Source organism: Phyllostomus discolor, chromosome 2 (genome assembly GCF_004126475.2).
Source record: "Phyllostomus discolor isolate MPI-MPIP mPhyDis1 chromosome 2, mPhyDis1.pri.v3, whole genome shotgun sequence".
In the NCBI taxonomy this organism is placed as follows: Eukaryota; Metazoa; Chordata; class Mammalia; order Chiroptera; family Phyllostomidae; genus Phyllostomus; species Phyllostomus discolor.
The window spans coordinates 31,032,852-31,053,624 of NC_040904.2; the positions used below are offsets into that span (position 1 = coordinate 31,032,852).

The 20,773-nt window shown below is 39.8% G+C and overlaps 1 protein-coding gene, 1 non-coding gene and 1 pseudogene across 4 annotated transcripts in view; all 3 read right to left on the bottom strand.

Annotated features, from left to right (window-relative positions):
- The window catches only part of WDR49 (WD repeat domain 49), a 124,055-nt gene extending 114,047 nt beyond the window's left edge, over nt 1–10,008 (bottom strand). Inside the window, exons 1-2 of one of the 3 annotated variants that reach the window (XM_036017637.1) lie at nt 9,371–10,006; nt 8,831–9,048 (exon numbers count right to left, since the gene is read on the bottom strand). In XM_036017637.1, coding sequence (XP_035873530.1) covers nt 8,831–8,980 — 150 coding nt within the window. In that variant the 5' untranslated portion in view covers nt 8,981–9,048; nt 9,371–10,006. Of the gene's footprint in view, nt 1–8,830 lie in introns of all 3 variants that reach the window. The other 2 variants (XM_036017638.1, XM_036017639.1) reach the window with 2 other exon arrangements.
- Nucleotides 4,100–4,206, bottom strand: LOC114491203. Its single transcript, XR_003684010.1, has one exon. It is a non-coding gene; the product is annotated as a U6 spliceosomal RNA (small nuclear RNA).
- A 10,075-nt stretch (nt 10,009–20,083) lies between the features above and the next one.
- On the bottom strand, nt 20,084–20,205 carry LOC114491283 (annotated as a pseudogene).
- Between the last annotated feature and the right edge of the window lie 568 nt (nt 20,206–20,773).

Here is a 20,773-nt window from a genome sequence, read left to right on the forward strand (position 1 = left end):
TTCAGAGTGATAGAAAGCAAGGAAATACAACAAATCACTCTACTCATCAAAGCTATCATTTAAAATTGAAGGGCAGATAAAGAGTTTCCCAGATAAGAAAAGGCTAAAGGAGTTCACTACCACCAAACAAGTATTACAAGAAATGTTAAAGGGTCTTTTTTAAGGTGGGAAAGGGTTGCAGGATGGGTGAAAAAGGTGACAGGATTAAGAAGTACAAAATGGTAGTTACAGAATAGTCATGGGGATGTAAAGTACAGCCTAGTCAATAATGTAATAGCAGTGTATGGTGTCACAGAAGTACTAGATTTACTAAGGTGGTGAGTTATATAATGTCTAATCACTGGGTTGTACACCTGAAACTAATATAATATTGTATGTCAACTGTAATTGAAAAACAAAAGATGATTTAAAGTAAAAAATACTTTTGATACATTTTACATTTGATATATTATGGGAAATTATCTACAAAAAAGATTTGATAATTTACAGTCTTAGTATAGTACTCATTTCCTTGATTCTTTGCCAATAGTAAATATTATTGGTCTTTCTAATCTTTGCCAAGTTGATGAATGAAAAAGGATGCCTATGGTTTTTGATTAGTGTTTTAAATCTAATTCTCAATGAGTCTGAGTATCCTGTCACATGATTAGCAGCTCTTTGTGTGGCACTTCTCCTTGAATGTATAAAAATGGTAATATATGTAAACATAACATGGCATTAAAGCTATACATGATAATGTATGTGCATCTATAGATAGAAATGAATAAAAATACATTGAGAAACGCAGTGCTAAGAGTAGTTATCTGGGCAGTGCAGTGATTGTGGGTTGACCATAGTCATAAGGGAATTTCATGTGTTACTTGGACTTTTTTACAATGAGAATAATATATTCCAACTTTTTAAAATAATAAAGTGACTTAAATAAATAGATATCATAAAAATGAATAAAACTATATATGACTGGCTATAGCTTTTTTTCCTATTTGCTTGCTTCTCATCCTGCTACTTCCCATAAATAACCCTGCTTCTCTGTTGCATCAACTTCAATAGTTTCTCTACCCCCTTGAAGGAGTTCCTGAAGATCTGGCCTTAGACACTCTGCTCTCTCCTCCAGCTATCTCTCTTGCACCCCCGGTGTCCACCCTCAGAGATCTATGGATCTCATAACAACACCTCTCTGCCTGCCTAACCCTTCAACTTGGCTTTAAACAAATAATGGCATAGAACTTAATCTGAACATGTGCAGTCACAGCAACAGAAAGAACATCTGGGAACCTCTGAGAAGAGAAAATCGGAACATAGTGAGTTGCTAATCCTGCCTGGGTAGTGAGACAAGGTTTTCCTGAGAGAATGGTATTTAAATATGAAGGGTGAGTAGGTGTTAGCTGGGAAATACCATTAAAGCATTCAAATAACTAAAATATGAGCAGCATGACTAAACAATTTGGGTGCTGTTAGACTAGCTTGAAGGAAAGTATTTTCTGTTATCTCTGGGGCCAAGAATCAGCTTGGCCACCAGGCTCCAAGACATGAGAAGTCTGATATGTTTCCAGGGGGATGAAGGGGCTGAGAGTAGCCCGTTGGCCATATAAATGTGTCCAGAAGTAAGGAAGTGGAAAAAGTTAGCAGGATTCCATGAGAAGGGTCCAGGGCAGCCTTGTCCAAAAGGACTTTCTGCAGTAACGGGAACATTCTATAATCTGCCCTGTCCACTATGGTAGCTACTAGCCACATGTGGCTATTGGGTACTCTGAATGTGGATGGTGCTTTTGAGGAACTGAATGTTTTCTTTTATTGAACTCTTATTTTATTTCGATTTAATTTAAATAGCCACATATGGTTTGTGGCCACCATATTGGGCAATGCTGATCTACACAGCAAAACCAATGTGAAACCTGGCTTCCAACGTGTTGAGAATTAAGGAAGAACGCATGCACACATGGAAAGCCAAGGAGTAGAGGAAAACAGTGTGCTGGTGATCCTTAGTAGGGAATGGTGTTACCAAGAGAGTCAGGAGTTAATGGAAGTCGTATCAGAAAATAGTGGTAAGACATGATAAAGTAAGAAAAGACCCCAGGAGCTTGGGCCTAAGCAAGTGTGACTCAGAGTCTTGGGAAATAATTGGAAATCATGAAGAGACAATTCAGAGCTTTCTTATTTTTAGTACCAGAGTTGGTGGGGTCTTCTGTCATCATTTAGTATGCTACACTTGATGATATGTGAGAAATGTGAAATCAAAACGGTACAAGTTACAGTTCTTTGGGGGTTTTGTTGTTTTTTTGTTTTTTATTTCTCAGGAAAGTTGAAAAAGTAGGCTTTGGTTTATTAGGCATCTTTGCTTTTCTTCTCTCTCCTTTATAACAAGTTTCCTAGTGGCCTTCTCTGCTCCAGATCTGGCTGAAGCTCAAGGTTAAAACATTTGTTTACCAAAAGCACTCTCTCAGCTTCTCTGATCCACATTAATTTTTATAAGCACCTGTTCCAAAAGCACACAGAGAAATTGGAAAATGCATGAAGCTGTTAGAACTTGTCAAAGACTTCAACACAAAGGCCAAACGTGGAAGAATACCAATTTTTCATGTGTGTTGACACACAACTTCACTTACTGTGTTTTGGTGATGACATCATTTCCTCACCTCACCCATAAATTCTAGCAAGTCAGACAAAATCACCAAAAAGTCCTCTGTCATTTCCAATTGTGCCAGCTGCAGTGGTATTGGATTTATCTTCACAGTATTACCTGATGTTGAGGAGGGGGACCTGCAGAGCCTCACTGATTTTCTGCTGCCATCAAAAAGGGGCTTTTTCATTCCACTAAGGGAGTTGGGGCAAGATGTGTTCTGACCTGCTGCCTCTGTTCAGCAGGTGATGAATTGACTGAGGCTGTTGAATGTACTCTGCAGTATATAACAGTCATAAATTAAACATCCCTGTTTACCTCCTCCTCACAAGTCTTCATTGGGATGCCTTTAGAAAGAAAAATAGAATTTAAAAAGCAGTGGGTTATTTTTATCTGTTCCCTTTATTCTTCCATTCTTTCTCTGCATTGATTTTATTGTGGGAACTGTTGACTATTCACTAATTACACATTCGTTCCAAGTTACGAAGATACAGTGCTGTGCTATTAACTTAGCATGCTTGTTTTGCTCATGAAATCCTCATCTTATTCTTTAGAGCAACATCCCAGGTAGAGAATGTCTTGCAGCCAATGGGAGCTCTGCCATATCAACGGGCTGGCAATTGGACAATCTACCCCCTGAGTCCTCGCTCTGTCTGCCCCATTGTAATTCAATTAAATATTTTTGAGCTTAATTCTTCTTATGCATAAGTGGGAAATAAAAATGTCTGCCCTGCCTACATTCCAGGTGTGTGAAAGGATCAAATAACAAAATAGTCACAGAAGTGCTTGATAAAATTGTACCGCACTTGGAAGATATTAAATTTGTATTAATTATTTTACCTCCACTAATTTCCAGAAAGACTTTTAGTTCAGTTACAACAGAAGGTTCATAGGCATTTGGGTCATTAAAGCAAAGTTAAAAGAACAAGAGTCATATATGATAATAGCAGATAATTGTTCCAGAAAAATCTATGTTAAGAATAGTTCTATCAGTTGAACACTAAATTTAGCTTTCAACTTCTTAGCAGCTGAAGCAGAACACAAAACACCATTAGGCACATGACCCTCCCTAATTTACAGAATGAAGCATGTTGTTTTATTAGGAGAGAAGAAAATTCCCCTGCCATTAAACTCTAAGAATTGTGGGTGAAATTATTTTCTGGGCACACACCTGTCTACATGTTGCAGTTGGAATGCCAGCCTGACCCACAAAACCTTCCCCAGGTGCCCCTTCAGGTTTTTCTCCCCCATACTCACTTGAGACATGGCAAGTGTGGGAGGTAGAAGTTAGAACAAGCTGAGGCACCTGAATCTCTACTTGGAGCTGCTCACCAGTTAGAAATATCCACCTTCTACTTCATGTGAGTGAGAAAAATAATCCAGCCTCATGTTGGAGCTATTTTACAGTTTTCATACTCTATAAAAATTAAGGTTCTCTAATTTGGAAGGTTGTTGGATAACATAATATACAGAATTTGTAAGGGTGGGGAATTGCTTCACAAATTTGCACATAATCCTTGTACATGTCCATGCTAACTTTCTCTGTATTGTTGCAGTTTTAGTAAATGTGCTGCCAAAGGGTGCACCAGGATTTTTAACTATCATTTTTATCTAATCTTTTTTAATCTTTATGGACTGTCTCATCTTTTGTAATAGAGGAGGAAAGTCTAATGGCTCTAGAGAAGGGGAATGAAACAAGGACAGGCGGTTTTATTTCTGTGTTTGAGCTGGTGACTCCTGGGGCAGACAGGAAAGAGGCACAAAAGGAGAAATGTTGCAGAACAAGAGACACGTCCAGGAGGTCCTGTCCATTTGGGTAAGTTGATGGCGAATGTACAATGGGCAATGGAAAAACAGAAAGAGTACTGTTCCTTAATACATTGGGAGGAGTCCTAAGAGTATAGCAAGAAAGACAAATAATGGAAGGGTAGAAAAGGTCTAAATCTGATTTTCCTGATTGCCTTAGAGCCTACTCTGCCCTGCGGGGCATCAGAACCCTCAGCTTTGACCGGTTGGAGCAAAGAAGCCTTGTCGATCAGCCTGGGTGTAAGATCTGTCGGCAGTGTTCTCGGGAATTTTATAAAGACAGTCAAGCACCATACATTCTGTGGATTTATTCATTTTATTATACCTCAAGTACAATTCTCAGATCTGCACAACTGCCTTCTGAACTTCTCTGGTCTTGTTAAGTCAAGTGTGTTTTGTTTAGATTCCATTCACCATCCCACCCCACCCCCAGAGAGTTTGTTCTCAGAACACTTCCTGAACAGCTCTGGGGACTTCCTGCTTGGCCTTTACTATGCCTTTCTCACCCCGAACTGTGTTTGGCCCTTTCTCCCTTGCATATAGTCATCCCACTTTTTACACACAGTTTAGCAGACTTCATATTAGCTATTTAAATCTCAAGATTTAAGAGGACTTGAGCAAATGACAGCACCAAGTAGATAGGACAGGGCCAGCCCTTGGCTCTGGACCCATCACCTGGGCCAGAACAGATGCTCCAGGAGGTGATATAGACACAGTTGTTGACAGAGGCAGGCCATGGCCCAATCCGGTGAGTCCAGCAGTGCGAGCAATCTACAGTCCCAGGTCAATAGGCAGCAGGGCATGCCGGAGCAAAGAACAGAATGTCCTCCCAGGTGAAGCCAATAGTGAGGAATTATGAAAAAGAAATACTCAAAACACCTCCACAGCCAGACTTTAGGAAGAAACTCAATCAATGTATGTCAGGCCTCAATGAAACTTCTCCAACATTCCATTTCCTTGACCCATAATTTCTACTTCTCAGCAGGCCTATAAAACCAGCAAACCATAGCCATCCTTCTTTACACAATAGCTGGATTTTGAAGTACCTAAGAACATGTGAAATACGGTTGACATCAAAATAATATGAATATCCAGAGACTATGTCATTTCTCTAAGCATTAGCAGTGCTACAAGAAAGTTTGAGTAACAGCCATTTTTACAATTCTATGAAGAATACAATTTCCCTCCCTTCAAGCTGACATACGGTTTTTTGGACACCATCACTTGAAAGAAAATGAAATTCACAAGTAATTTTTCTAGTACTTCTACCCAACTATCTTTTTTGTTCTAAAGAGGAGGATCCAAGCATCAATTAAAATTGTTTGAATGTTAATAAAGTAGGAGATAGAAAATGATGTTCTTGTTCTCTTCCATGTGAATTTGTGTCTTTACAAATCTTATTACCCCCACTTCCTACCACAGCTAAAGGGAATGTAGAATCACAGTTGTGTCGTGGAAGTCTACCTGCCTTTAGGAAACATACGCATTAAATCAAGACCACAGAGACTGTGTGGTTCAACCTCTACTCGGGGAACATGTAATACCTCTTAATGAGCACGTGCTCTTTCAAGCCCTGTCCAGACGATATCTCACCTAATCCTCACAACGACCCTGTTATCTCCATGTTAGAAATAAAGAAAACTGAGCCCCAAAGAGATGAAGTGATTTGCAGTCACATTATAAGTGACAAAACTGGAATACAAACACTAAGTGATCGTGACTCACTTGTACCACCACACAGAAAACATAAGCATTACTGACTTTGTTCCTAAGTGATACTGCTAAGACTGATAAGGTATGTGATATATCATTTGGAAATACGTGTGAAACATTTGCTACACAACTGAAAGATCTAATTTCCCATTTTTTAATTAAGCATCACCCTTGCTATTAAAGGAGATGGACTTGACCTAATGTCTGACAACTTCAGACCCAAACAAGGAAACGTCATATAAAAAATGAAATGAGAGATAAAGAATCTAGTGTCAGAATCCTGGCATTTCTAAGATCGTGCCTTCGGTGGCTGGGCTACAAATCACTGCCTTTACAGAGCTGGGTTGCGCGACAGCCTCCAAGGGCAATTTCTCCTCGTACAGTTGCATCGCTACCTGTAGCCTGTGACTTAGTGCTCATGAAAGATGGACGAGACTCCACTGAGACTGCCTTGTGTATCATTCTTCTCTAGGTGTTCATGCTGTGTTTGGAAATCGTGTTGGCTCATGAGCTGGCATTTTGTACTGCTTGCCCATTGGCCATTGAGTGATTCCACTCTCTGTGTGTTGAATCTACTAAAAATGGCCAGACTTCATTTTTTTTCTGGAAAACACCTGCAAAGTTCAATTTCTTTTTAAAAACTGTCATTAGATTCTCCGTTTTCATGCAGGTTCTGGACTGCAATTTCTTCTCCTACCATTAACATGTGCTTTTCCAACTGGTAATTTCAAAATAAGTGGTCTGGCCTTTAAGATGTTTAAAGTTAAAAAAGAAAAAGAATCTTGAGACTGATTTGACCAGTTTTACGTGGGTTTACTCCAGATAATAAGTAATTTGAGAAGAACACCCACTCCCAACATTCCGAAGCAGCTTCATACTCCAACGTAATAACGGTATCATGCTGACTGTCCTGATAGCCCTAAACATTCAAATTCTGTGTTCGCAGCACCAGAACAAAACTGCCACGTTTCTGTTCATTCCAGAGTCAAAATTGTTATAATCTGATGTTATGTTTTTCTGAATGCCCTGTCAAAATGTTTGCTCTGTCTATCAAAATATGTGAAATTCATTTGGGTCATCGAACACCAACAGCCCTGAAATCTTCCAGACAAATGGGGCTGGATGAATAGCAAATACGTGAAGATGAGAATGAGGAACGTGTAGGGCAAAGCATGCCTTTGCTACTAAGTATGGTAGATTCTATTATAAAGAAATGATTGATAGCACTGGGACATTAACTTATCTACACAGGTAAAATCTAACTTATATAACACACAGTATAGCAATTTATCAGTGGTTAGCAGTTTGGGTTTTTTTGGATAGCTAAACATTAAAATTTGTTCCAATTATAAGATAATATAATTGTTAGATTTCATCATACTATGTTCATTTCAAGGTGATATTTCAAAATATTATATGTCTGTTTCCAATTAATATGGACATTTCCAAGTACCCGAGAGGACTTGCAGAAGCTCTGAGATCATATTTTAGTAAACACCACAAAGCAGAAAGAATTGGGTCTCATGCCTACCTAAATTCCGCAGCCCAGGAAAGCACTTCTTCCTATCTGCATGAGAAACTAAAATTCATGTTAATGCATGCTCTTTATGGGGCATAGCTGCAGAACTCCAAACTAATTAACTGAGAGAGACAGAAAATTATTCACTTATAATTAAAATTCCTAAGGTTCAGTTTATATGTAGAACCAAAATGAAAACTTTAAATCATGTTTTCATTGGCATTCCTCCAACATTTAGAAAAAGAATGGGACCCTTGTCCTTTGCACAGGATCTCCAGACCACAAAGAGTCAAAATCAGCTTCAGAAAAGAGCTGTGTCATTTGGGTAATGCCGACAGAACTTTTGCAAACTGGAGGTGCATACTGGCACTCCCAGAGGTCTGCTTCCCTGTTACGCGCGAGGACATTTATTACCGTGTGTCACCTCAGAGATCAGGCTTTCTCCACTCATAAGCATAACTTTTGGCTTTCTAAAAACATGTCGATGGCTATGAAGAATTTTTTTCCAAGAATTAATTTTTCTTCCTCTGTGATAATGGTGTTCAAGAGCAGCGTTTGCATACTACATAATATAATTTGGCTGGAAGAATGGAGAGATAAAGCTACTCTGATGTTAAATCCTAGCCTGACCAATTGTTTGCAATTCCTTGTTTTGTTTTGCTTTGTTGTTTGTTTTGTTTTTAAGAACGATACCTGCCCTCACTGGTGTGGCTCAGTGGATTGAGCTGTCAGCCTGAGCATCGAAAGGTCGCCCATTTGATTTCCAGAAAGGGCACATGCCTGGGTTGTGGGCCAAGTACCCAGTCAGGGGTGTAAGGCAACTGAGCAATGTTTCTATTCTTCTCTTTCTCCCTCCCTTCCCCTCTCTCTAAAAATAAATAAAACCTTTTAAAAAATGAGTAATACCTTTATCTTTTATTGATTTATTTTTTATTTAAGTATATTAGGTATATAATCTTTTATTGGTATACTAGTTTTAGGTGTACAATATAGGGGTTTGACATTTCTATACCTTATAATGTGATTGCCACACTAAGTTTGGTAATCATCGGTCACCATTAAACTTATTTTTAACCATTCAATATATAAGCAATTTTAAGAGGAAAATCTGTTTCATACTAGTCTCCTTTGTTAGCAACTCAAAGCCTCCAGTAGATAAAATTAATGCTTACCTCAAAAGCCCTCTGTATTTTGACAAAGTCACCCACACTGAGTTGGTTTTCAAGCAGAGCTATGCTGTGGTCTTCACCTTCGGTTCTCTCTGGCTGTGACCCGGGCTGTGACCCCTCGTCCAGCTCAAGTGCAGCGCTCTGGCAGCTCATAATGGCTCCACGTCTTTTCAACAGCCTTCAACAATGTCTACACTTACTTTGCTTCCTTCAACAGGTGTCTCTGAAAAGAAACCCAACTTAGCAATAGAATTCCAAATAAAAGTACATTTCAAGGCTTACAATAAGGAGGCACAATGTTCAAGCTGGGAGAGAGAGAATGAAAGCCCTCAGCCCCTACACTTCCTTCACTCCATGATTTTTTTTTTCAAAGTCTACAGTCCAGTCCTTTTGAAACACCACCACTTTATACCTTGTTGAACCTGGCTTGGTTAAAAATGGGTAAAGGTTCCCCATGTTTATAGCAACTGACACAGGGTGCGGTTTCAAATCTTCATTTCAAATGCATTAGAAAAGCAACTTCTCAAAACCTCTTTGGCTAACCTTGTTTCTATGAACATGTTGAGGTTTTTAACTGCATTTTCTTGTCTGGAGACACTAGATGAGGCAGCTGCAAGGTTTCCATCCCGGTGAAGTGCTCCCCTCTGAAAAACACCTTGGCAGCCATGTGGAGTTGTTTGTTTCTTCTGTTCCTGCTGCTTTTGTGTATTTCCTGGCAACCAGCATAGAGCCAACTACAACTTTCCTTTTTCTCCTCCCCCTCTGCCCCCAAGTAATGACTGACCTAAAGGTTTGAATATATGATGTAAACACTGATGTTTTTTTTCTTTGAAAAGACAACTCATTTTTCATTAAATTTCTCCGTTGTATTATTTAAAGACAGCTTTTAGAAATATATTTTTATGAAGCATGTCATGCATTATGAAATGATATGATTAGCCAAAAAAAGTGTGACATTCAGAAATTGTATGTTTTTCACAGAGGAGATTTTTAAATTATTTAATACAAACCCATTCCTTATATTCTCTTTGTCTTAGTTTCTATGTATTTAAAATGAGGATGATTTAAAAAGGCTTTCAATTAACTGAAAATATGAGGAAAACATAATATGATAAACTTTATGATGAAACTATTTATAGTACCATCACTGGTTCAGCTACTACTAATGAAAAGGAGAGGAAAAAAAGAAAAGTTGGCATTTTTTTAGTATGTGTCACGTGCCAGGCCCTACAGGAAACACTCTGTACTCCTTACCTTGTTTAAGCTTCACTACCACCCTCCAGGCGGGTGAGATCCTGTCCCCACTGTTTAGACGAAGGACACACATGGTTAGGAAGGTGTGGAATGCAGCAGCTCCCTCTTTGACAGCCTGAACTCTAGGTGATGTCCCGTCTGCACCTTTTTCTCTCTGTAAAACTGACAAGTTGTCACCAAATATTCCCTAGGTTCTTTCTACTCTGTCATCCTATGAACTGTCGTGCACAAGGTGCGTGGTGATACACAGCATGTTTCCTACATCACAGAGGAGGAAGCGCCCCACACACATTCCTATACCAGTTTCAGAAAACTCAATGAAATTTCATTTACGAGTTCATTAATTCATCTCTCTGGCCCTAATTTATTTATTAAAAAACCTACTCTATATCAAGTCCTGAATTGGAGCTGGGACCTACCCCCATGGGGTTTATGGGTTTTTAAGAACCGTTACCTCTCTGGTCCCCTTTCAGGCCAGTCCCAACTGCTTGCTGTTTACAGTGCTGCACTGAGAAGGATTCTGAAGGCTCAGCTGGGTTCAGAGGCAAAGAGTGGCGTTATAGATTATGGATGTTTGTCATGGGCGCAGAGGGCAGGTGGGGTGTATTGACCACGAGTTTCTCCTTTTGGGTTTAGCCCTACATGTCAGTTAGGAAACCATTTTTAAGCCCTAATATTATAAATTCCTCTAAGTTATCTCACATAAGAACCAAATTTGTCCTATACCATCCTAACTTATAAATGAATAATAGCTTAGATAAACTGAATCTGTCCCATAAATGTTTGCAAAACGTTTTATAGTAGTGTTCTGGAGAGTCGGGCTCTGTGCACTTACAGACACTAATGAGGGAAGAACAAGGAAATGAAAAATCATTCCGTGAAGCTGTGCCAGGAGAGGTGGGTGTCCCACTGGCCGACAATGCAGACTGCTCTAATTGTTCTAGGACAGTCCGACTGCCTGGCCGATGCAGCTCTAAACGTTTTCATTAGTCAAAACAGGAAAATACAATGAGCAGCTAACAGATTACTGGAGAAGTTCATCAATTGACATTTTTCTGTAAATTTATGGCAATAGAAATAATTCTTGACTGTAAAATCGTAAAAATGCTTTGAAACGTCTTTGTAACTGTGTGGTTGATTTTCAAGTTAAACTTCCACAACCCTGTAAAATCCTTTACCAGCCTCTTGGCTCTACTGAAATTCATCTTCTGGCTGGTTATGAAGCAATTATGACTGTGAATACCTGTCCCCTGCCCACTCCATTACGAGGCTCTTTGGGGGATGGTGTAGTGATGGAGACAGTCTGTGGTCTCAAGGAGTGGACAGTTCAGTTGGGTGAGAATTCTAGCAATGAATCTATACTTCTCGCTTCTCTTGTAGGAACAGGCCCACACTCACTAGCATCCTGGAGAGCTGAGTACCCAAGCGACAAAGCAAGCTGATACATCCACTCTCCTTTGCTTCCTTTGGACCCTTGAGGACTGACTCACTATGCCCATTGAACAGACACTCCTGTATGTGTCCTTATCTCAATTCCCCAGCCCACCCCCAAATCCCTGCTCTCTTCCTCCCCGGTAATTTAAACTCAGCGACACAAATGTAGGCCTTGTCTTTCCTCTAATCCCCCTGCTCTGTGTTTGCCTTCCTCTCACGCTGAAGCTTATTCTTTCTTACATTCTCAATCTTTGCCTAGCATTCTCCCAGCACCTTCTCAACTTCAACTGAAACCACCTTTCCCTTACCAACCTATTTCCCACCAAGCCATTTAGAGTGGAACCTGCTTCTTGTCCCCAGTTCCTGTCCCCTGGGGCCAGCAGAAAGGTGACTTCCCGTGGTGTCCTTGCTTCTCCAAGGCAAGCCTTCCCAACAGGGCCCCAGTGGTGAGACCTCCCAGGGCTTGTTTTCAAACACAACCTCCTCCCAGAGCCTAGGGGAAAGGAAGCACTAGCCCTGCCTTTGACAGCTTTTAAGCCCTCAGTAAACATTAGTTGCTTTCCTTCCTTGTTCCTGCTGCTCCCGGTTCAAATTAATTACTCCTTCCACTCTGCAACGGCAGCATTTTGTGTGTACTTTAACCACAGTACTCTTTTTTTCTGCCTTGCAATGTAATTAGTAGCCTGTGTATCTCTCTCTCCAACTACATTAACTCCCTAAGAACAATGCCCAAGGCAGTGCTTTGCATAAACTATACAACACACAGCACTGTGTACTCCATTGTAAGAGAACCTAGGTGGAAAGTGAAATTCATCTACTGATTTGAGTTTGCAGAACAGGATCCTGGGAATAGGTGGCATTGAGTCAGAAACAGAGGCAGAATTCCATGAAAAAAAGAAAACAAGGGAAAGGAAATACGAGATTGTGTCTTTAAGGCATTTTTAATGCACTAATTCAAACACTCTCAAAACAAAGCATTTAGTTTTTTACACATACAATGTCTATGTAAGATGGGAACCGACATCCAGGCCCCTACTCTGCGCCGGGTGCTACTCTTGTTACCAGAAAAGCAAAGGTGAACGAGACAGCTCTGTGCCCCACCATGCCCGGAGATACACAGAACAGTAAATGTTGGTTTGAAATTAATCCCATCTCTTGAGAAAACAGGTCCTCGGTTAAATCTTAGGCAACATGATGTTTGCCTTTTTCTGATCTGCTGAACAATGTCCAAGGTAACAAAACTATTTTCATAACAGCATTTTGCAGCTTGCTCAAGTATTTCAATACTGGGGTTTCATGAAACAATGATGTCCTAAAATAACTAAATGTGTAATTCTTCAATAAATTGCTTACTATTGTTCTTTAAGTTCTACTCTAAGCCAAGAGTGCTGGCCAAATTTTAAAATATATGGAAGTGGAGTGTAAAATTGGAAAAAATCCCAATTATCGATTTAAGTATCCCTTCCCATTTGAGAAAGGCCACTGTGGTTTTATAAGTTAGACACATAGGATTCAAAGAACAGAATATTGGGAAACAGGGCTTAAAAAATATCTCCAGTTCAATCTTTTCATGCAAATTCTGATAGGTCTTCCCAATGGTTAATCACTCTTGAGTCCCTTTTTGCTTTAACAAATCCTTCTCTTTGAAATCCTATTTTCCATGTTCAAGGTTATACCTGGGCTTGTTGGTTGTCAGCGAGGCTTTCACTAGGGAGCCACTTTCTGGGCAATTACTCTGAACTAGGTTACCAAATTCCTTTGTGTTGCCTCTCTGAAAGAGCACTGCATTTTATTCTACTTGGAGCTTTAGAACAGTCCGTCAAAGTCACCTTGATATTGAATACTTGCATCCATGTGTAGAACTGCTAAGAAAGAGTCATAAAATCATTGCATGGAAGGAGTCACTGAAAACCCAGTAAACAGTTATTGATTTCCTCTTTGAAGAGAGAAGGAAAGTAGGTAGGTTGGAAATTAACAATTATTGAGTACCTAGTATATGCCAAATATGGTGTTAGGCACTTTCACAACTGTTATTTTATTAAACCTTATGATACACCTGCAAGATACTTAATATTGTCCTATTTTTTTATTGATGATGGAAATAAACAAGTTTAAGTATCTTGCTCAACTTCACACAACTTGTGAATTGTATAACATAATAATGCCACACTCCTCTCTCTGCTAAGACTTTACACCAATTCCTTTGTCATTTAATTCTCTTGAAATCCTATGGTGTGGACATATTATGGTCACCATTTTATAAATAAAGAAACTGAGACTTAGGCAGATTAAGTAATTTATCCAATTTCACTTAGCAAAGAAGTAGCAAAGCACTAATATTAGCACAGAGGAAAGCGAATTCTTCCAAACTCAGGGAGATAGGTAGGGATTCACAGAGGGACTGGAATATTGTACTTGTAAAACAGAGTGAAGCAAAATTATCCATGTAATGACACTTCATACTGAAGACAAAATTCTATAATTATTTTTATTGCTTCTAGGGTATTCTAATGTCTCAATCTATTCCACATCAGTATCTTCAAGGTTAGTTATTAATACAATGTTAGTTATTGAAACACACATTAAATATCATGTGTGCTGTTAACACTTTGAAAAAATCATTTTCTGCATTAGAATGAGTCAGAGGTAATTGTAATTAACGAAGTCTTCTCCAAGAATACCTGGTCTGTCTGGCACTGTCTGAATCTACTTTTAATAACATCAGAAGGGACTCTTTCCCATAACGAACACGGTGTAACTACCGTCATAAAGTGACTATCTGAGCCAGTTGGAGCACCCAAATCCTCAGAATCAGGTGTTTTGTTTATAAAGCACTAAAAACCCTATTCTAAAAGGGAAGTGGACTTTAATTTAATATAGATTGTCTGAATGGGTTAGCCTCAAAGGAAGATTATATGTACATGTACATATACATATACACACACATATACATACAAAGACTGGAGAGAGAGGGAGAGGAGTCGTGTAAGAGTGCACCTTCTCAGACAGGAGCCTAGTGAGCAAGAGAGGATAGTAGATAGTCACAGTGCTTCGGATGAGCGCTGATCACTAAATGGGTGGCAGAGGTGTAAACTGGAGATAAAAATGTCTCTGGAAAGGAAAAGACACAATGAGACAGAACTCTAAGGTCAGAATCAGGAGATCTGGATTTGAATGCAGTCCGCACTATGGCTATATAACTCTGGACATTCAATGTTTGGGGCTTCACAGTCACACATAGAGATAATTCCTACATGCCCACTTCAAATACTTGCTTCAAGACTCAAATGAGATCAAGTATGTGGAAATGTGTGCTAACTAGAAAGGGCTATGTAGGTATTTTTTGGTTGGTTCATTCATTCATTTTATGCCATTTTTGTGTGACTTAACATGCGTAGGCACTACCCTGCTGATACCAATGATTAAAAGTCCTGGGTCTCCACAGTAAAGGGACATAAAATCTAAAAAACAAATCATATAGGTAAAACATGTTACAGGTAAAGTACTATGTGGGTTCAGTGAAAGAAGAGGTTGCTTAAATATAGCTGAAGCAGGACAGCTTTGGAGGAGTTGACATTGTACTTGGTATGATGGCTTGAATTGTGTCCTAAAAGTTCTATGTTGAAGTCCTAAGCCCTGGTACTCTAGAATATGACCTTATGTGGAACAGGGTCACTGCAGAGGTACTGGTTAAATTAAGATAAGGTTATAGTGGAGTAAGGCCCCTAATCCAATATGACTATCCTTATAAGAAGGAGAAACTTGTACAGAAATGCACACACAGACAGAACGCCATGTGAAGACTGGAGTTACGATTCCACAAGCCAAGGAACTACCAGAAGCTGTGAGACCTGAAACAAGCCCTTCCCTGATACTCCCAGCCTCCACAACTTGAGATAATACACTTTTGTTTAAGCCACTGCTTGTGGTCCTTTGTTATGGCAGCCCTTGGAAACTAATATCATTGGTTATATAGATAACAATGAAGTGTATGTATAGAAATGTATGTCATTGATATGTTTATTGTTATCAAATATCTAGTACAGTGCTCAGCACACTACAGGCACCAAACAAATATTTATTGAATGAATGTTTCAATGAATAAAAATATATCACAGAAAGAGGAATGGGTTGGCATCAAATATATATATATATATTTGTACTTATGTATATATGTATATATATATATTTGATGCCAATAAATATAAATACATATTTTTATGTGTTTTATACTTCTGTCCTTGGTCCCTCTACTTATTATACACACACAATCAGGAAAATTAGCGCTCCTGTGAAAAATGCTGCCCTTTCACCTCTGTTTATTCTAAGAAAGTCTACCTAGGAAAGCAAAGCAAATTTAAACATAAAAGGCAATAAGAAGGAATTTACAACTTGTAACAGTCAAAGTTCTGAGACAAACACACTCTTCAAGATGGAACCAAAGCTGTGATCCCGAGAGCATCCTGCCAAGGCAAACGCTTCTCACAGAACACAGCGCTCCCGAACGTGGCGCTGTGATGCAAAGCCCTAAAGACCAAGGACCTCTATTTCTCCGTGGCAGGAACAGCAATAGTCAAATTCATATCAGAAGTACACTCCCAAATCAAGTTGTTTGGTGTGCTCATAGAGAAGGCCTCTCACAAAATGCAGATGGAGCTTTTGCAACCATTGCTTAGATCAAATGCTGTCAAGAGAAAATGAGTCTTAATGTGCTCAACATATTTTGGTTTTGTAATTTTCAAGATTAATTTTTTTTCATGTTCAAGGCAGTGAAAGACAAATATCAAGATTAATTCTTGCCAATGTCTGAAACAAACACGAGGCCCTTTAAAGGCAAGCTTTTAAAATGCACTCTCGAATGAGGTAGGGAGTATACAGATGGTGGGATGCTGATTGCTGTGTCTGTATCTACTACGGGTGTGTGTGTGTGTGTGTGTGTGTGTGTGTGTGTGTGTGGTGAGGGGGACAGTCAGCTCCAGAAAAAGAGCTCATCCACCTACTGGGAAAATATAGCAGTGGTGATGGTCTGGCTCACAGGGTTATTTACCAAGAGGGATGCTAAATTTAGGGAAGTGAGTCAGATTTTCAGCTAAGGGGAAAATGATACAAATCCATGACAACAGCTAGCTGCTTGACCTTGGAGGAAGTTATTCACCGCCTCTGTTTCAGAATCTTCATCTAAAAAACCAAATCACATGATCATTTAAGTTCCTTCCAGTACTTAGTTTGAAAAAGCGGGGAGGGGAAAGTGTAAGAATGCTGTGAGCTCCATGGAAAAAGAAAAGATGTTATGTCCTAGGCGGTATTATTGCAGTCACACTGACAGTGCTCAGAACATGAATGTGGACATTGTCAATAATTCTTTAATGCTGATGAGTGAAATCATCGTGTGATCGACCAATGGGTCTGCCAGTCAAGCATCTGTACACCTGCCACAAGCTGAGCTCTACACGACCTGCTTCTTCTGTTGACTTACCAGTGGGGATTTGGGTACTTGCTTATGGCAAGTGATTTCTCAAAAAAAGAATACAATGTAAATATATGGGTTTATTCACCCATTCATTCATTTCCCCATTCCTTGACTGAAACTATGAGGCAAGCATAGTGTTAGGTACCAGTGGTATAAATTGACAAAGACAGATGGGCCCCTACTCTCATGAAGTTTACAATCCGGGAGGTGGGGGAAGACGGATGAATAAGCAGAGGATTACGTAACGGTGCTGTGAGAGCAGAGATGAGGTGGATTCAAGGAAGAACCCAAAGGCAGAAGATGAGAAAAGATGTAACTGAAAGAAACCATAGCTCTGGCAGTACCCTAGTGATGTTTAGGTATTTGCCAGACAGAGTAGGAAGATGAGAGTTTAAGCAGAGAACACAGTTTGTCAAAGGTCCAGAGGGGACGGAGTTCAAGGTGGATTTCTGGGGATGAAGGTAGTAGAGCCTGCAGGGGCCCTGCAGCACAGGGAAGGAGGAGGGCCAGGGAGATGGGGCAGGAGTTGGGCTGCAGAAGTGAGGCTGGTCCAGATCGTATTGAGGAGTCAGGTGTGCATGCTGAGGGCACCGGAGGTATGGAAATTTTTAAGCAGATGTAACGTCCTGAGATGTGCATTTGTGGAAGATTACTGATGCCTGGTGTTCTCATCTAGGTAGATGAGCATCTAGGTAGAACCTCACTCGGGAAAACCACTGGCTCTGAAGTCACTTCAGCCATGACACCTGAGAGTCACGTAGCACCCCTCCCTCCCACCGGATGCCCATGACTGTGTCCACTCTCCAGGGCAGCCTGCATCTCATACTAGTAATTCATTTCTCCATAACCATTGTGACAGGAAGTACAGGTGCTTGAACCATTCGAGTCCTTGGCTGGACTCTCATTTTCCTTAGGTCCAGTATACGTAACCTCCTTATAATTCTTGGAATTAATGTGTCAAGAGTGGCTCTATAAAAGGTCAAGTGCCATGTATTTCTGAGGCTTGTAAAGGCCACTGAACCAACATTTAATCTTTTTCCTCTAGCCATCTTGTAAGGAGTTTGGGTTTCCTACCCACATCTCTTTCTTTCTTGCTAACAAAACCCTCGTTTCACATAGAACGCTGTGTCTAACACCAGGCAAGATGGCCTGCCTTTTTCTTAGCTTCCCTTACACACCGGGATGGCCACAGGACACACGACACAGCTCTGGCCATTGACGTCGTCCATGTTGCGGTCCCAGAAAGGCTTTAGTTGTCTATGGTAGAATAGGGAGGAGCTCCCTTCTTCTTCACCCTGCCCTGAAGGCGGACATCGCGACTGGAGTAGCGGAGGGAAAGACAACACAATCTCAGAAAGGCAGTGCTGGAGACATTTAAGCAACTGCCTTTTTCTAGATCTTACATTAAAAAAATTCCTATTTAGTTAAACAGTAGAGTTTTGTTACCTGTAACCTAATACAATTAGGAAGATGGCATTTGTCTTTTTAGAAAATACTAGAGAGTACGCAAGGTGTAAGCAAGTTTTAGACTTGTTAGACGGAGGTTTCTGAGAACCAGCCAGGTGGGGTGTCCAATCAAGTAGGGGATCAGAATGTGGGACTGTTTCCTTTGTTTTTTATTTAAGCTACAAGGAGGGGGAAATTAAGAAAATAAATATAACATTTTGGTATTAGGAAAATAAATGAATACCTAAATATCAATAGTCTGCAGATAGAATTACCCTAAAACCCATTAGGCAATACAGATCAGGCTATTTTGATGATAAAAACTAAGCTCACTCAGATAGCAGAGGAGCGAGGATTTGTTTTGTAGTGCCATTACAGGGGAGGGAGGGGGAAGAGAGACAGACAGACAGACAGACAGACAGAGACAGAGGGTACTCCTAGAGGAGGAAGGGACTACAGCACCAAGTCTGATTTAACACTATAACAAGTACTGGAAGGTCATTCTGGAACCCAACCAGGGAGGGCTAGGAATTGGACTATTTTATTTTAACAGCAATCAATTAGGATTTTCAAGTAAATGTACCTTGAGAAACTCTCCAGCTCTTTCTTTTCATTTTTTATTTTTGCTTCTACACCTTTTCACTACAAATTGACAACTGACCCTCACACAGATCAATCCCCCCACCTCATCCTTATTGTTCCTGCTCTCTCTCAACATTACCCATGGGCACCCGTTCTGCTTCACAGCGTCATTGTGTCATTGTGCTTCTTCAGCTTCCCCTCCCACTGCCGACCGGTCTTTACAATTACCCAGTTCAGAAGCCGAAACAAGAATCCTAAGGGGCCTGGCTCACGATGACTGAGCAAAGCCAAATTATGAATCGGCAATCTCAAAGGCCATTCACCTGCAGTTTTTTGCCCCTGGATGGTTTCCACTCCTATGCCAATCAGTGTGACTGGGCAAGGTCACATTCAAACAGCCAAGGTCCCTTTCCTCCAGCAACAAGCATGGGTGACGCAGTCTCCTCCAAGAGTCTGGAGGAAACTGAGGTGGCTCATCCAGTGCTTCTAAGTACCATCGAGAAAGGAGACAGGTAAGAAGTAGGTTAGTGAGTATACTGCCATGCAGAGAGTAACTTCCTACCCATACTCACAAAACAAGGCACTGTAGGATAATTACAGAATAAAATGAGGTATTAAATATGCGTGTGAATAGCTGATTTGATTTAGAAAGATGACTGCTATTTCCCTGCAGTGGTATCAAATGACTCGGTTTATTTTCTCAAAGACCTTAGTAACACATGCTGGAAAAAGCTTAGCACTTTTTCTCAAAATATAAATGTCAAACTGTCAAAATTGTAAAAACTCTCTAAAATAATTTTTGGAAAAAGCTTAATACAAAAGGAAAATACATAAATTTATGAAGAAGCTAAATGCAAGTGCCAATCAAGAAAGTAGGTGAAGTAGACCAGTATACAGTCATTTCTCCCCACAGAAATCTTAGCTCATTTGGGATTCAACCTATATAATTTCTAATTCCATTTAGAATAATGTCCTGTTGACAATTTGTAGCTTTTTAGGCAATGTGCTGAGATGAAGCGAGATCTTTAATGAAGCACTATTTGCTCTTTTATTTAGCATCTTTACAAAACAAGAAGTATCTCAGTTATATCATGCAGAGTGAAACATTTTAGCACATGTGTAAGGTCATGTTATTTTAAACTGGTAAGGACAGATACTACACTTGATCTTAGCTGAAAGGCCGAGAAGTGATGGGTAATGTTATTATTTTAGTGTATTTATAAGGTAGTGCTATTTAGAATTGTCCTCTAGGGCTTTCTGTTCTTCTAATTTCTTTTCTTATAGCTTGAGAGGCGTATTTTGGAAACTCGTTTTTACATCCGTTGTTTCTCTATCCCATGAGCTTTGTCCCTCCTTTTTTTAGTATTAATTTTAGTATCTATCTTAGGTCTTCCTTAAGACATCTGAAGGTTCAATAGTTTATAGCATTGTCTTCCCTGATTCTTTTCCCTGCTGCTCTACCAGAAAATAGAAAAAGCCCTCTATTTTTCACAAACACTTTTACTCATTTCTTAATCTTCTCTACAGATTTTCTACACTTAACATATATTTGATATTATTGAAGCAAAGGTAGTCTAATGAGTCACTCTTTCATTATTTAGGAAGTGCCTGCCAAGTGTAAGCACCATGCTGGCTGTCTTTCCTCTTTTGGTCTCTGAATGCTTTTGTGTGTGTGTTTCAGGAAGAGGGTGGTATTCTGTAACATTATAATGTCAACTAATTTATTTAACAAATCTCATTCATTAGTCCTATTCATATTT